We start from the raw sequence: 16,207 nt of genomic DNA, 5'->3' as shown, positions 1-16,207 counted from the left end.
TTTACTTAAGTATTTTGACCTTAAAGTTCAAAATGCAGACCTCTGAGTGTTAGTGGTTTCAAATCCTAATTCCAGAAATTGGATTTAATAACCTTCAACAACTGAATGAAAAACACACACAACAGGTATAGGACATAGTTCTGTAAAAATAACCAACTTTATGTTCCCTTAGTACTAAGACAGCTTTACAAACAAGATGATATGCACATAACCTTCCTTTGATCTAACATTCTCATCCAAATGTCAGATCTGTCAGTTTTGGGTGCAAACAGAACCAGACTCGCCACATAAAAACTGCTGCCAAAACAGAAACAAAGGAAGCAGCGTCATTTACCACCCTTGACCGTCACATTCATCTGTAGGCCATGCGGCTCCTCCGAAAAACACACAAAGCTCTTTATTGGAGCACTTCCTGGCGCCACAGCACTTTTTAAAGTAACCCTTTTGCATGTGCTTTTAACATATCTTACATATAAACAAATAGAAGGATCGTTGGTGGGTGAAGGGAAAGGAAGGGTTAAAAATAATTATTTAATTCTTTCAACTTCATGCACGGCTAAACAGAGAGGATGACCAACAACATAAAGCTTGAATTAGCGAGGGAAAAGGAGCAATACCGTATTATTACACAAATGACTGTATAAAATGCTTCCGTAGGCAAAAAATGTGAGTGCCGAATCAGAGGCGCAATTCTCATTTACATATTGGCATTGATTTGGTCGACAAAGCACCTCAATCTCACACACACGCACAATTGACAAGAGCTCCCAGCTTCTCTTGGCTTTCTTTTTTTCCAAAAACTGTACATGTTCGCTGTTGTGTTCGTTCCTATGTGGCGGCACTTAGTCACACATTTCCTCCGGGAGCTCATGGGGGTTGAGGATGCCGGGGACTGACATCTGCAGCTTGTGTTTCTCTTCCTGGGCCTGCCGCAGCGACGTCTCCCGCTCCTCCAGGAACAGGTCTGTGGTGTCCTCGCCAGCAAACTCCTGGACAGGGAGTAAAAGAGAGGAAGTTGAGAGTTGAGTGTGAGGGACAAATATGTCCATCTACCATGCTCCAGTGGTTTGACACCTCAGACTGATAGAGTTATTAAGTGTTTGCACCCGTGTGTGTGTGGCTACAAAACCAGAGTGACTCACCTTGATCTGCACCAGGAAGTCCCTCAGGTGCTCCTTGAAAGCAGGGATGTCCTGGTTCAAGCTGAACAGACCTGTCACAAACACCTTCACCTGGGCACTTGAATAGAGAAGAGTCAGGATCACAACACATTCACCTACCTACAATAAGTAGATCACTTTCGATCAACCAGTTATTGTCTGTAGTACAAATGTATCCCCAACACCAATATAAAAGAGATGAGGCCCATGAACTACAGGTTCACTGTGGCAGCCATTTGGGCCAGTGCAGTCCATTGTAGAGGAAGCACAGAATTTGACAAGGCTGCAAACTAACAAATCCCTGTCTTAGTGTTCAGAGTAGAGTACAACAAAATGTTTAATTTTAATTGACAGGGGCCCTCTGATACGCAGGCTGACAGACACTTACTCTTGTAGATGGGGGAAGGCCGTCTTGAGCAGGTTGGCCACGTACTCCTGAACGTAGCCCTGATTGTGCTGGCTGGCTGGGTTGAGGGAGGCGCTGATTTTACCCTCCTCCACCAGGTTGAACATGTACGCCAGGATGGACGCGTGCATGGTTAGCCCTGCAGAAAGTCAAGCATAACATCAATTGTACCCACACTTGTCTTGCACTCACCGGTAACACTTAAGCACGTTGTCGTGTCCATCTGCCCGGTGTGTTTGACTGCTGCGATGTGACACCAAAGTGAAATATCCCCTTCAGGAATCAAACCATCTAGTGTATAACATGGCCTCTGATTCCTCGCCTGTACCCAACACTTATAACAGTACCAGATGTTTCCGGTGATATTTAACAGTCAGCCACCGACCCCACCACCCTCTCACCTGCTGTGTGTGAGGTATCTGTGACGACAGAGAAGATGTGCTGGAGGATGTCACAGAAGTAAGTCTGGTAGAAGCTCTGTGCGGCAGCCTCCTCCTGGGCCACGTTCTGCAGCAGGGTGTAAAGAATCTGCAGACCTGGAGGACGCAGGGATGAGTGGCTTGATGACAATAATAATTCCACAATGTACCATAAGGACTATTTTCCCCAGACTCTGATTAAGCCTAGTCCTGGACAATAAAGAATTTGTCCATTGAAAAAAGCTTTAGTCCAGGTTTAGAGATCATCTGTGTCTGAAACACCCAAAATATTTGAAATAGAGTTAAGTGAACTGCATTTCACCTCAGATGAGTCTGACAACCTCATTCATCAACACAGTTCCAATCTCGTGAAAGGCATAGTATGTATCAACAGTTAGGTAAGGCCAAAGCATATTTGTCTTACCAGTGTCTGCAACGTTCCTCATGGTGTGTTTGAAGGCCCAGATAATGGAGTCCAGAACCAGTTTAAACTGGGCCGGGGGAATGGAGAGAAAGGCCGGGAAGCACTGAGAGTTCACCGCTTGGAGGAGGTAGAAGAAATGGGTCCTATGCTCTGGGTACTCCTCAAAGTCCTGGAGAGGAGAAAAAAATTGGGACAATTAAAGTTGGACAATATCAGTGGAATTACTTTCTATAAGGAATAAAGACTAGGACTCAGTCATATAAAGTATTTTTATTTTTCCAAGCATATAACTAGCGTCCTGTGTTCAACAATCCTTCAGATTACAACCTTGCATTGGATAGACTTCACCAATTGTCTGTAGTACAAATCTATCCCCTACACCCATGCAAAAGGGATGTGGGGCCCATGAACTACAGGTTCACTGTGGCAGCCATTTTGGCCAGTGCAGTCCATTGTGGAGGAAGCACCGAATTTGATAAGGCTGCAAACTAATACATCTGTGTCTTTCTGTTAATGTTCCTTTGACATCATGTGCAGTCTAGAAGGGCCACTCAGGCCAGCTAAGAACACAAACGAATTAATAGACTACAGCATTCTAGTATAGTGCTATAATAGTAGAGAAAACATTTATGAAACATACTTTATTGATCATGTTCAAAGTGCACTCGAAGACTGCGTCGAAGATCTTTGGGATCTCCCCGGTGATGTGTCCGCCCAGCTTGTTGACGATGGTCGCCATGGTGCTGAGCACCTCAGGCTCTCTGGCGGCAGGGACGTTGCGCTGGTAGTCGATGAGTACGGCCTCCAGCAAGGGCGGTACGAAGTTCTCCCCCACCTGTAAGAACCACGGAACATGGTAGAACGTGACCAGTTAATACTGAGCCATTCAGTCTAACGTTAAACAAACGGTCAGATAACTGAGGGCTTGGGGCTACCCGCGAGGGCTTGGGGCTACCCGCGAGAGTAGCAGTGGTTCAAGTCATCGGCACCATAGTTATTTTAGAGGAGGAAGTGGAACATATCTTGGTCTGTGATGTGAGCTATTCTCTGCCTCTTCAACCTGTAAGTGGATGAAATAGTTTCAATGGGCATGATGCCTCTGGATGAGGTTGGTGTCCAAGGACCTATAAGGGCTGTGTGGAGTTTAAACTAGTCCAGACAGCCAGTTTAATCTTTCTGGCTGTCTTTCTGCCTCCGGTTTCTCTATGGTGTGGTTTAGACAGGCCATCTATGGCCTGAGAGATGCCCGCTCTGATCCCACCATTACATTTAGATTCCTTTTCTTCTTTACCTAACTAGGCAAGTCAGTTAAGAACAATTTAATATTTTCAATTACAGCCTTCTAAGAGGATCTATAGGAGAACCACTGGTCTACAGCATTCCCTATAGGCTGCGACTCTAGATTTGATTAAGACGGGACAGACTCGCCATTTGTGGGTCGTTGGAGCGGCTGACCCAACCGGAGATCAGCTTGAGCGTTTCTCTCTTCACCGTCCTCATGCTCCGGATCAGGGGCTGCTTGGTCACCATCTCTCCTAGTAGGACAACAGAGAGAGAGAGTTAGCTAGCATAGGGTTTAGCATGGAGTTAGCATTGGAGAGATCAGTGACACTTCAGAAACGTTATGCTGCGTACAAAACAACGGAGAACTCGGAAATCTCCAACTTCAGCGCGTTCAAGACAACTGATAATTCATGAGAAAAAAAAAGAGCCCAGACTGAGAAAAATGGCTGTGAACGGTCATCCAACACGGAATTTGGGCCTCTTTCTAGAACGCTGACTTTCCGACCTGAAGATCACTGACTGCATTCCCAATTGTCTTGAATGCACAGTTAGAATGGGCTTGTAGTTCTGTGACTGATGCCGCAGCTGCAGACAGACAGTTAAGCACACACCATGACAAACAAGCACCTCAGGCACACATATCAGATACACACGTCTCACCGTTGGTCTGGATGGCAGAGGAGATGTTCTCACTCAGACACTTGTAGACATTGAGCATGTCCAGGTAGATACGTCCCAGCTGCACCACGAAAGGGTGTCCCACGGCCTTGCAGGCCCGCACGTTGGTCTTCAGGATGCTGCCCAGCTGACGCACTGTCTCTGCATCCTTCAGGATGTCCACATTCTGGAGGGGAGAGAGAGACAAGTCAGTTAAAATGCTTTCACAAGGCCTCCCGGGTGCCGCAGTGGTTAAGGGCGCTGTATTGCAGCGCCAGCTGGGCCACCAGAGACTCTGGGTTCGCGACCCCTGTGGCGGGCCAGTGCGCACTAACCAAGGTTGCCAGGTGCACAGTGTTTCCTCCGACACATTGGTGCGGCTGGCTTCCGGGTTGGATTGCACTGTGTTAAAGAAGCAGTGTGGCTAGGTTGGGTTGTGTATCGGAGGACGCATGACTTTCAACCTTAGTCTCTCCCGAGCCCGTACGGGAGTTGTAGCGATGAGACAAGATAGTAGCACCTAAGCAATTGGATACCACGAAATTGGGGAGAAAAAGGGGTAGAATTCAACAACAAAAAATGCTTTCACGGACAACATATTGTAAGTCGCTCTGGATAGCTTTTTACTGAAGTGCAAAAAGACTAGGCTTTGCCAGTTGAAACAATTGGGAGAAAAAGCACCGGTAATGATGTTTCTGTAAAACTACAAGGGCCTCTTAAGACAGTGGGTGCTTCTCTTAATTTCACCATGGCACAGCGGTACAAAGTGGGGGACACTTGTGTTGTTTGGGTTGTGCTGCATGCATACAATGTAAAATGCTTTGAAACCAAGGTTTACAAACACAATCCCATAGTGGAGTGTGACTTACCTTGGTGGCCTGTTGGATGATGCTGTCCCACACCTGGTTGGGTAGCAGCATGTACTTCTCGATGAGGTGTTCCTGCACAGCCTGGTCCGTCTGGGCCCCGATCATGTAGCCCACAGCCTCGTAGAACGTGTGCACCTGAGGCGAAGAGAGATGAGATGGATTACGGGCATATGAACATCTGCTGCTTCCTAACCAACTCCAGCCATTTCACATGACACCTGGAAACAGGGTGCTCCCTGAACTTGGCCAATGGAAACTCAAAACCTGCGTTGCCATTTGAAATTGTTTTTCAACTACTACTGTATTTTACTCTTAGTTTTGGTTGTTTTCAGGGGCCTGTAGCTCAACTGTGTTACGGCTAATCTTGGTGCATTTGTGTACCTGTTGGGGCTGGAGGTCACAGATGATGGTGTTGATGTTGTTGAGGATCTCGTCGATGAAGGGCATCACCTCGCCCACCTGCACCTGGACAAAGTGGCGCCGGCACTTCTGGGCGATCTTGATGAAGGTGTCGCACGCCATGTCCTGCACGCCGTCGTGAGTCTCTGCCGGGAACAATTACGTTCAAATAAAATGCTCAATAAAAGAAACACTGTTGGGGCGTGTTCAGTTGGACACGCTTTGAATCGTAACCCGCAAAGAAGTGTTTCTTATTGGACTAGTCCAGGTAGTCCCTCCCTGTTTGTTGGTTTTCTGTCCAGTGACAAATTAATACAGCCCTGGTATTTTGCATGGATGCAAAATGACACCAAGGAAATCCATTTTCACAACACTGAAAACAATATCCGGTACTGAAAACAGTATCCGGTATCTTTTTAAGATATGCAAGTGGTGACCTGAACAAAGTTGCTTACCGTGCATGAACTCAAAGAGCTTGTTCACGACGGTCTTGAGGAACTTCCAGTGAGCTCGGAGGAAGCGTGGGTACTGGCCCACGATGTACATAATGTTTGAGGCGATGATGGCCTTGTTGTCCTTCCCCCTCTTCTGCTCACAAAGACCCAGAAGGTCCTGGAGACATGAGAAAACGACACTTGGTCAATAACACAGAAACGCAGCTCAGTACATCCTGGCAATCACTCTACAGCAGCATTTACATGTTAAGTCTTGTCAAGTGACTTGGACGTGGAATTTCTCCATAAGTGTATGATTTTTTAAATTTTCTTTTGCCAAATGTCAGTTCGATCAATCACTCCAAGTACCCACTGTTCTGAGTCCGCTGCGTAGACACAGCCCTGTTACTCTGCGCCCCTCATGACACAGGCTCAACACGCACAGTCGGACTGCAACGTCTCAAGGGGCAGGCCATTCAATTTCTGAACAGTAAAGGGAACATTTCTGGTCTAACAGAGAACAAAATTGATGACTAAGACCAGCAACTACTGCATGTGTGTATTGTCCCCTTTAAAGACTGTAGCTACCTGTGAAGGTGTGGTGTGTGTATGCGCGTCTGCAAGCGCTGTGTCTGTTACACAGACTACTACAGACCTTGATGACGGTGACCAGGAACCTCTTCTCGTCCTCCTCATGCATGGCCCCGCTGATGGAGCCGATGGCCCAGCACAGCGTGTTCAGGTTCCTCCAGGACCACTCTGTCCCGTTGACCTGGTTGTGCAGCTTCTCCGTCATGATGCGCTCCGTGTCCGCATAGTCCAAATGGGTCAGGTAGACTGGGGGGGGAGAGGGGGAGGTATGCTAGTCACAGAGAGAGGGAGTATGTGTATCGTGCCCTACCTTATCAACAGCGAACAAAAGTGTGAGGGAGAGATGTGTGCTGAGGTGTGTGTCACTGACAGATTGATCAATTGTGGAAAGTACATTTGACAAAGGAAAAGATTGAGGGGCAACTATATTTGACATCAGACTAGAGAGAGGGTGTGTGTGTGTGAGATGTTTAGACTGTACTGGGCCAGGCACTCACCCAGTGTCTCTCTCATGTTCTTATAGAGGTTGATTGAATCCGTGTCCTTCATGAACTCTCGGACCACCTCTCCCTGGTCGTTCTCCACCACCAGCACCTCCTCTGGCTTGGCCATTCGGCTCACCATCAGCGTACGCACCTGTGTTACCGGGCAGACAAAATGCCAGTGACTATTAATGGACACTCTAAATAAAGAGACACCATGGTGAGGCAGGGACTGTCAATAGGAAACACAGTAGAACGTCAAGGTTGTGTTCAGTAGGGAGAAAACGGTTTGAAGTGGTGGGAACTATATGAACTTGTCCGACTGTAACACATTGTTGTCTTTTGTAGATTGCTTTACTAAGGTGTGCCCTATGCCACGACCCTGAAGGACATTGGTTTGGTGGAAGGTCAAAATGTGTGTGTGTGTCCATCTGTCTCTGTATACGTTTCTTCTCACCTTGGAGAGCACGGGCAGGTAGAGGTGCCGGCGTGGGGGAACGTCAAAGTGCTGGCTTCCAGAGAGCAGGGGGGAGGTGGAGGTAGAGAAGGGGCTCTCCCTGTAGAGCTCGGCCGCCAAATGGTTCCAGTACTCCAGACAGATCTTAAAGATCTCCGTCTCCTCCACCTCAGACACCAGCAGCATGTAGTGGAGAGCCTGGAGGGGGGGGATTAGAACAGAAGGTAAGGAGAATGATTAGGATTAGGGGGCTAGTTCCATTTCAATGGTGTGTGACTTGTGGATAAAAACTAAAAAGGGAAAATTGGTACAAAAAAAAGAAAAGACCTTGAGGTCAAAGGCATGAACGTCACCTCCACAAGTGTCTCCCTAAGGTTGGGCCTCTTCTCGATGAGCTGTCCGTGCTCTTTCAGGAAGGTGCAGAGGAACAGGCTGAGGTTCTGGATGAAGTTCTGCTCGTCGTCCTTGCCGTTGGAATATGCCAGGCGGATGTTGGTGTTCAGGGGGAGCATCTAACACGAAGAAAGAGACAGGTGAAAATACAGATTCTTTGATGCGCCAATTACTGTTAATACACACATTACATTTTATGTTCAAATGTAAGCTAACTTCTTAATAGTTCTTATGATGCCTGCAATATGATCGTTGTTGAAACATACGGTCTGCAGTATCCGGTTTAAAAAAATATGTAACCCATTGGTTTGTCCTGGTCCATCATTTGGGTACCACTGCTCCAACAGTTTTGACAGTAGGCTTAACTGGCCAGCAGATAGAGCTATGTGTACCCGTTTGAGCAGACATGGAGTGTACCCGTTTGAGCAGACATGGAGTGTAACCGTTTGAGCAGACATGGAGTGTAACCGTTTGAGCAGACATGTTTGAGCAGACATGGAGTGTAACCGTTTGAGCAGACATGGAGTGTAACCGTTTGAGCAGACATGGAGTGTAACCGTTTGAGCAGACATGGAGTGTAACCGTTTGAGCAGACATGGAGTGTAACCGTTTGAGCAGACATGGAGTGTAACCGTTTGAGCAGACATGGAGTGTAACCAGTTTGAGCAGACATGGAGTAACCGTTTGAGCAGACATGGAGTGTAACCGTTTGAGCAGACATGGAGTGTAACCGTTTGAGCAGACATGGAGTGTAACCGTTTGAGCAGACATGGAGTGTAACCGTTTGAGCAGACATGGAGTGTAACCGTTTGAGCAGACATGGAGTGTAACCGTTTGAGCAGACATGGAGTGTAACCGTTTGAGCAGACATGGAGTGTAACCGTTTGAGCAGACATGGAGTGTAACCGTTTGAGCAGACATGGAGTGTAACCGTTTGAGCAGACATGGAGTGTACCTGTTTGAGCTGACACATGGTGAGCGTGAAGAGGTTGACAAACTGCTCCTCGTACTGGTTGACGCTCACACCGGCGATCTCCGTCAGACACTTCAGCGTCACGTTGCGGAACATGGGTACGTTCAAGAACTGGGAACGGACGAGAGGAAAAAGAGGTTAGTCAACACGGTCATATTCACTAGGCACCAATCAGGAGAAAACTGACTGAAACATGGGACTACTTGAGCTTGTCCAATAAGAAAAGTGTTGGACCGAAGTTGAGTACACAACAGTTCACCAGACAAAACTGAATCCAAACATCACACTTGATTTTATGTGCATTTTACACTCTGTACTTTGACACATTTGCTGATAACGAAATCTGAAAATACTCTGGATACATTCAGTAATATTCCTAGAAAATATGTGGTAGGTGCAACATAAGACAAAAAAATGACAAGGGTTTGAGTGAGAGGACTAACTGGTGTTTCCAAGTGGCCACACACCTCTCAAAGAAGATTATTCAACTATAAGCTTCTCTTTTTGTTTGCTCTCCTATCTGTGCTGTTGAGGAACTAGAGCAAGCACACTTGAAGTTTAGTCTTGAACTCTAGTTCCTCCATCGCACAATTACTATTTTGGTTTACGCAATCCAATAACATCCCATTATAAAACGCCATCTGGAACATGTGGGTATGTTTTGAAAGCTTGTTCTATTGCCAACGTGACAAGCTGTTAAAAAACATGATATTACAGTGTTCACAAGGCAATTCAGAGAAACAGATCATTGTTTTAGTTCACATAGAAAGGAGTCATCAGTGCATTCAGGTGTGTGTGCTGCTGCAAATTCCCTTCACAATTTACATAGGCTCATTCTGTTCAGGACAACCCAGGGTATGACGCCATGTCATCTTGTAACTGTACATCAAACAGTGATCATAAATGTTGACACTATATGACAAGAGTTAATTGATTTGGAAATGTGAAGTGCACATTTGGAAGTGTTTGGCTTACATGTATGACAAAGCGGTATTTACTATAATCCTCATCTTTCAAAATACACAGTCCTCATAATTTACAGCATTTACCTCAGTCAGACAACGACAAAAAAATCTAAGTTCTCCAACTACCGGGAGCAGCTTCTGGCCGCACACGGTGCTCAAGTTCAGAATAGAGCGCTGTGAAGTGCAGAGCCAGAGCTCTGACTTCATGTATAACATGTTACTGTACAGACCCTACGTTCAAATTTAGGCACTTATTAGTGGCCAAATCTGCCATTTTCAGCCTGTATACATACGGGCACAAGTGTATGAGTGTTTGCAGCAGACCAAGTCGGCGAAGCAACAAGGTGCAAATGCCTCAACTTTCACTATATTGTTCCTCCGGTTCTTACGCACTTGCAAGTAAAACCAATGCAAGTGCGCCTTTGTGAGAGGATGCCTATAGTTTAACTGCTGTTTTGAGTTTCCACAAGCCGGTATTGCTGAATCACAACAAAAACACCATAAAATTGCCTAGGGAGATGTTTCAATGGAACCAAGAAGTAGTAATAAGTCGATACTTAGTCATTTAATTTTCAGTATGGGGACAGGTGCAAGTGAGTCATCAGGAGTTGAGTTACCTTGTACACCAGAGTGCTGATCAATTTGGTCTCAAATATGTACCCCAGGGGGATCCAGTTCAGGAAACGCAGGAGAGTCTCAAGTGTGGCTTGGACCAGAGGGGCATTCTGGGAGTTTTCCTGCAGAAAAAGTTTACATTTTGCATGTTGGGTATTCAACATGTCAATTTCATATCAAGACAGTTTAGAATCCCTGAGCCATTTGCTTACCATGACAAACTGGCATAGCTGGAATATTTGTGAGAATTCATTGCACATGCTGAAAGAAAAAGAAAATCATTACTAAATAGCACGTCAGTGTACAATTCCATCTTATCTACCCATGCTTTTAAATAATATAATAAAAACCTTACAATTCAGTTGCGATGAAGAGACTGGTAATGACATCAACCACTAATACGTAGGAAACAGAGTCTTTGCAATATACAGTACATCTCCAAGCAGCCAAAGCATTTACTGTATAAATGAGCATTTAATTGTACTGTGTACACTACATTGTATCCTGTGCATATGACAAATGTTAGTTATTAGGTAGCTGGACGTTATGTACCTGTCCTTCAGGTGCTTGGCCTTGACCTGGGTCATCTGTCCACTGGAAAAGTCAAAGACCTCCTCACTTAGCAGCTTGAGGATGATCATGTTGTTCTGACACAGGCTCTCGCTGGTGCGGCTGGCACCCACGATGTCACTGATGAAGGTGGGCCAATGCTTGGGCCACTCCTGCTTCAGGATCTACACAAGCAGAGGAGACGAGCTGAGTTTGATTGTTTCGGTTTTAACCATTTGTAATGACAGGACAGACGTGTGTTTCTTAAGTTCTTTTTTTTTTTTACCTGTACGAGGATCATGTTGAGTTTAGCAATGTACACTCCATCTTTCTGAAACACACGGATGAAAAATACAGATGAAATTTGGGAACGAGCACAGAATTTCAACACGGAAAACATTGCAGTGAAAACAGAGTCAAACACAGGAAAGACTTTACCTCAACATTTGCGGCGTCAGATGAGGTCTTGATAATCAGACCAACGACATACTTCTTTATTCCTGAAAACATTGCAGAAATGTTTATGACTCGACATTGTCAAAGATCCAATGTTTGTGTCTGCATAACACGGCACATTAGCGATATAGTCTAGCCACGTTATTCCCTTATCTTAATGTCGCTGTTCATTCCCAAGCATGGCCCTAATATAGTTGTGTTATTCCAAACAGTCTATGCAGCGGGTGTTACCTTCACATTGATTTCTTGGAAGAATCTTCCAGCGTGTTTTGATCACAGTCTCCAGAATTTGCAGTGCATAGTACTGGAATGAAGAGGGAGAGGCTTAGACTATCAGGAAAAACACAAGTCACAACGACATCTCATTTCCACTAAGACGACAGATCTTGTATATACAAATGACATAAATATCAAATAAACAAGAGCCACGCATCTCTATGGATTCAACTGGACTGCCTATGCCTGGCTGTAATGATATGCTTTTCAATGTTGAGAGAGAGATATATATATGTGCCCTGGTTAGAGGATGTAAACCGATCACAAGGAATGCATCACTGGCACACATACTTTAGTCTTCATGTTCTGAGAAAACTCCAGGATGGTGTCGACTCGTGTCCATGCATCCGGGTGATCCTTCAGGTTGGTCAGCACCTCCTGTGCCATGCGTTGCTGTGGAAGAAAAGAGAGAGAAACTGTTGAGAGCTGTGTGGCTTTAAAGGTCTAATCCACAGTTGAAATAACCCAGCCACTGTTGTTGTTAAAAGCTAAAGGATGGAGAAATGTAAACACACAAATTCATAGCGAGAGCAATGGATGCAAGGACTGTTCAGGCTATACAGAGTTTTTTATGTTTACAAACATTTTAGTAAATTATGTTTATATTTTGAGTAATAACAGGGTAGTTGTCTGGCTACCCAAACTCCTTGCTCCGGCCAAATCTTACATAACGCCCACTGACCTTAGTTTTTTCTTCACAATGAGTCTGGATCTGAGTACCTCCCAACAATTTCTAAATTGGAAAGCTATTGTAGACTGTAGGATTGGTCCCATAAACCAAAGGGTTGGGCGAGAGCCAGAACACATGTGGGTAAAGCAACTGAAAATTCAGTATTGGCTTTGATACTCAGTCAATTAGAGATGATCCAATCACTGATAACTTTGTTGTTGTACAAAACCCCTGATTTTTGACTGAAGTATGTAGCGAAAGAAAGAGCAGCATTAGGGCAAAGAGCAGCTCTCACCTGTGATCCAATGTCATAGTACATAGAATTGACTACATTGTCCAGCAGATTGATGTCCAGCTTCTGACTGAAGTCTAGCAGCTGTCTTGCTGCATGATCCGCCAACATTGTCATGTTTGCTGGCATAGAGCTCTAGGAATGGAGGTGTGAAGGGAAACATGAGAACAAATGACAGAACTTAACTACAGACACCTGTAAATAAAACCTGACCAAAACAAATGGCTGATGAAATATATGCCACGGTCCCAATATATTATTTTTACTCCCTTAATATTGCTACACCCACCCACATGTAACGGCGAAATACTGAGTGTGAATAAAATTGCGACATCACTCGCAAGCCTGTAAACTTTAATAGATAGGCAATTGCGACACCATGGACCACAAGTGGTACTTATGGCGCGTTCAAGTGCTAATCGGAACTGGGAAAATCGAAAATGTCCGATTTGTAATCTGGTTTGAGTTATACACGTGCCGGGTTCTACCAGCTAGCAACTCGAAAATTTCCGCGTTTTCTAGTTCCGACAAGCACGTCAACGCCGCAATACAGCAACCCCTCCCTCCATCCAGCAATCCAAGAGTGCTACTACGGCTAGTCGATCATGTTAGCTTGCTAGCTAACGTTACTGTTTCATTTATGGTTAATTTAGCGTTTACTATTGTTAGCTAACGTTACCTCTATTGTGAATACCACATAGTTACGTATACATTAACTGACCTCAGAGATGACACAGGTCCAGCTACTTTATCGCATATACTAACGTCTGGCTAATGTAGCCATGTTAAGTGTAAGATGATCAATTAATTGACTTCACTCACTCGTGTTAACAAAATATAAAGTAATATTCACAATAATAGCTAGCAAGCTAGTTTGCTATAAAAACAGCCAGCTAGTTAAAGCTAGTTAGCCAGCTAGCTATTAGCATATGCTAACGTTAGCTACATCACCATTCAAACTTCAGATTCAACCCATTTGAGTTACACAGCTAGCTACCAAACTCACCTTATTTCTTTAGTCTTTCCGTTGTAATGAAAAAAATAAGACTTGGCTCTGATTTTAAAACTCTCGTCTGGCTGGGTGTCAGGCTATCTCATGGCAAACGTCCCAGTGTGTTCGACATTCGCTAACTAGCTTCCTGGCTAATTAGCTAGCTAGCCAAATTATTTATGTCCTGATAGCACGCCGTTAGCTGTATGTCCTGCCAATGAAGCGAAGTTTCAGTATAATTTACATTTAGTAATTCACCATATGTCAAATAAATGTAACAGACTAGTCTAAAGGTATCTTAACAATGATTAAGTCGTTGCGGACGGCGAGAAATGTTATCAAGTTAGCCTGCTGTTGCACAAGCCAATGATGACTTAGCTTCCCTTGGCTGGCTAGCTAACAATTTACGGAGTCACACGTATTGCGTTATTCCGGTTCATAATCACAAAGTAAAATAATCTTGAGTTTATTATTGGTTCTATTCGTATATAATATTTGATAGCAGGGCTGTGTAAGCTAGCTCTTCATCTCATGCTTCAAACCCAAGACCGGTTGAAACCGGTTAAGACTGGGATATTCCATCTAGGTTTTTCGGCCCATGGCGCCGCGTAAAATTTGGACTATGTGCACGCCCTTGACGGATCCGATTGGTTTGTCATAAAATGGTACAAGGGCTGTCCTGTTATTTTACAGGCCAACGATGCTGTCAATCAAACTGAACATCCTTCCTTCAGGACCCATGCGGCTGTGTTTTCCGTTGGTTTGGGGGGTCAACACACCCCAAAACATATATAATAATGTACTGTATATAGACTTGAAATCACTTTAATAATAGAGCACTAGTAACTTTAACAATGTTTAAATGTTTACAAACTGCCCTACTCATCTCATATGTATATACTGTATTTTAGTCTGTGCCACTCCAACATTACGCCTCCTAATATTTATATATTCTTTAATTACATTATTTTACTTTTAAGTTTGTGTTTATCAAATCAAATTGTATTTGTCACATGCTCTGAATACAAAAGGGTCTAAACCTTAGAGTGAAATTCTTACTTATAAGACCATAACCAAAAATGCAGTTTTGAGAAAAATAAGTGTCAAGTAAAAAATACAAATAAATAACAACAAATATTTAAAATAGCGAGGCTATATACAATGGGTACCGGTACATAGTCAATGTGCTGGGGCACAGGTTAGTCGAGGTAATTGAGGTAGTATGTGCATGTAGGTAGAGTTATGCAGGTAGAGTTAAAGTGACTATGCATAGATAATAAACAGAGAGTAGCAGCAGTGTACAAGAGGGGGTGGGGGGACAATGCAAATAGTCTTGGTAGCCATTTGATTAGCTGTTCAGGAGTCTTATGGCTTGGGGGTAGAAGCTGTTAAGAAGCCTTTTGGACCTAGACTTGGCGCTCCGGTACCGTTTGCAGTACGGTAGCAGAGAGAACAGTCTATGACTAGGGTGGCTTGAGTCTTTGGCAATTTTTAGATCCTTCCTCTGACACCGCCTGGTATAGAGGCCCTGGATGGCAGGAAGCTTTACCCCAGTGATGTACTGGGCCGTATGCACCACCCTCTGTAGTGCCTTGCCGTCGGAGGCCAAGCAGTTGCCATACCAGCCAGTGATGCAACCAGTCAGGAGGATGCTCTCGATGGTGCAGCTGTAAAACTTTTTGAGGATCGGAGGACCCATGCCAAATCTTTTCAGTCTCCTGAGGGGGAATAGGCTTTGTTGTGCCCTCTTCACGACTGTCTTGGTGTGTATGGACCTTGATAGTTTGTTGGTGATGTGGACACCAAAGAACTTGGAAGCTCTCAGCCTGCTCCACTACAGCCCCGTCGATGAGAATGGGGGCGTGCTCAGTCCTCCTTTTCCTGTAGTCTACAATTATCTCCATTGTCTTGATCACGCTAAGGGAGAGGTTGTTATCCAGGCACCACACGGCCATGACTCTGACCTCCTCCCTATAGGCTGTCTCATCTATTTGTTTAATTTTTATTTACGTCGTTGTGTGTATTGTTGTGAATTGTTAGATATCACTACACTGTTGGAGCTAGAAACACAAGCATTTCGCTACACCCGCAATAACATCTGCTAAACATGTGTGTGTGACCAATAAAATGTGATTTGATGATTTATTGCCAAATTGTTTTATGACAACTAAACTCAGCAAAAAAAGAAACGTCCCTTTTTCATGACCCTGTCTTTCAAACGATAATTCGTAAAAATCCAAATAACTTCACAGATCTTCATTATAAAGTGTTTAAACACTGTTCCCCATGCTTGTTCAATGAACCATAAACAATTAATGAACATGCACCTGTGGAACGGTCGTTAAGATACTAACAGCTTACAGACGGTAGGCAATTAAAGCCACAGTTATGAAAACTAAGGACACTAAAGAGGCCTTTCTACTGACTCTGAAAAACACCAAACGA

General features: G+C 44.5%; 1 protein-coding gene and 3 non-coding genes across 4 annotated transcripts; all 4 read right to left on the bottom strand.

Moving 5' to 3' along the window:
- Positions 1-138: 138 nt before the first annotated feature.
- Positions 139-14,371, bottom strand: LOC124003567 (exportin-1-like). Its single transcript, XM_046311924.1, has 25 exons — positions 13,778-14,371; positions 12,775-12,906; positions 12,101-12,202; positions 11,765-11,837; positions 11,516-11,577; positions 11,364-11,408; positions 11,081-11,262; positions 10,741-10,789; positions 10,531-10,650; positions 8,931-9,059; positions 7,936-8,094; positions 7,583-7,780; positions 7,141-7,279; positions 6,708-6,889; positions 6,074-6,230; positions 5,601-5,764; positions 5,220-5,354; positions 4,354-4,537; positions 3,838-3,944; positions 3,050-3,244; positions 2,410-2,578; positions 1,968-2,102; positions 1,549-1,705; positions 1,143-1,239; positions 139-989 (listed from the first exon to the last, which is right to left on the bottom strand). The coding sequence occupies exons 2-25, from the start codon at positions 12,898-12,900 to the stop codon at positions 843-845; spliced, it is 3,213 nt and encodes a 1,070-aa protein (XP_046167880.1). The 5' UTR covers positions 12,901-12,906; positions 13,778-14,371; the 3' UTR covers positions 139-842.
- Positions 1,314-1,448, bottom strand: LOC124004454. The gene has a single exon (XR_006833438.1). It is a non-coding gene; the product is annotated as a small nucleolar RNA SNORA5 (small nucleolar RNA).
- Positions 2,759-2,895, bottom strand: LOC124004455. The gene has a single exon (XR_006833439.1). It is a non-coding gene; the product is annotated as a small nucleolar RNA SNORA5 (small nucleolar RNA).
- LOC124004463 lies at positions 6,392-6,524 on the bottom strand. The gene has a single exon (XR_006833447.1). It is a non-coding gene; the product is annotated as a small nucleolar RNA SNORA17 (small nucleolar RNA).
- Positions 14,372-16,207: the final 1,836 nt, after the last annotated feature.

This window comes from Oncorhynchus gorbuscha, linkage group LG18 (assembly GCF_021184085.1).
Source record: "Oncorhynchus gorbuscha isolate QuinsamMale2020 ecotype Even-year linkage group LG18, OgorEven_v1.0, whole genome shotgun sequence".
Lineage (NCBI taxonomy): Eukaryota > Metazoa > Chordata > Actinopteri > Salmoniformes > Salmonidae > Oncorhynchus > Oncorhynchus gorbuscha.
This window is presented reverse-complemented; position numbering and strand designations above follow the sequence as displayed.

What these genes read in the sequence shown, in the direction of transcription:
- LOC124003567 (XM_046311924.1), bottom strand. Translation starts at nt 12,900, where the DNA reads ATGCCAGCAAACATGACAATGTTGGCGGATCATGCAGCAAGACAGCTG. An exon ending in TTAGGGAGACACTTGTGGAG is followed by an intron (nt 7,781 to 7,935) that starts GTGACGTTCATG and finishes CCCCCCCTCCAG; the next exon opens with GCTCTCCACTACATGCTGCT. An exon ending in ACTTCCTGGTGCAGATCAAG is followed by an intron (nt 990 to 1,142) that starts GTGAGTCACTCT and finishes CTCCCTGTCCAG; the next exon opens with GAGTTTGCTGGCGAGGACAC.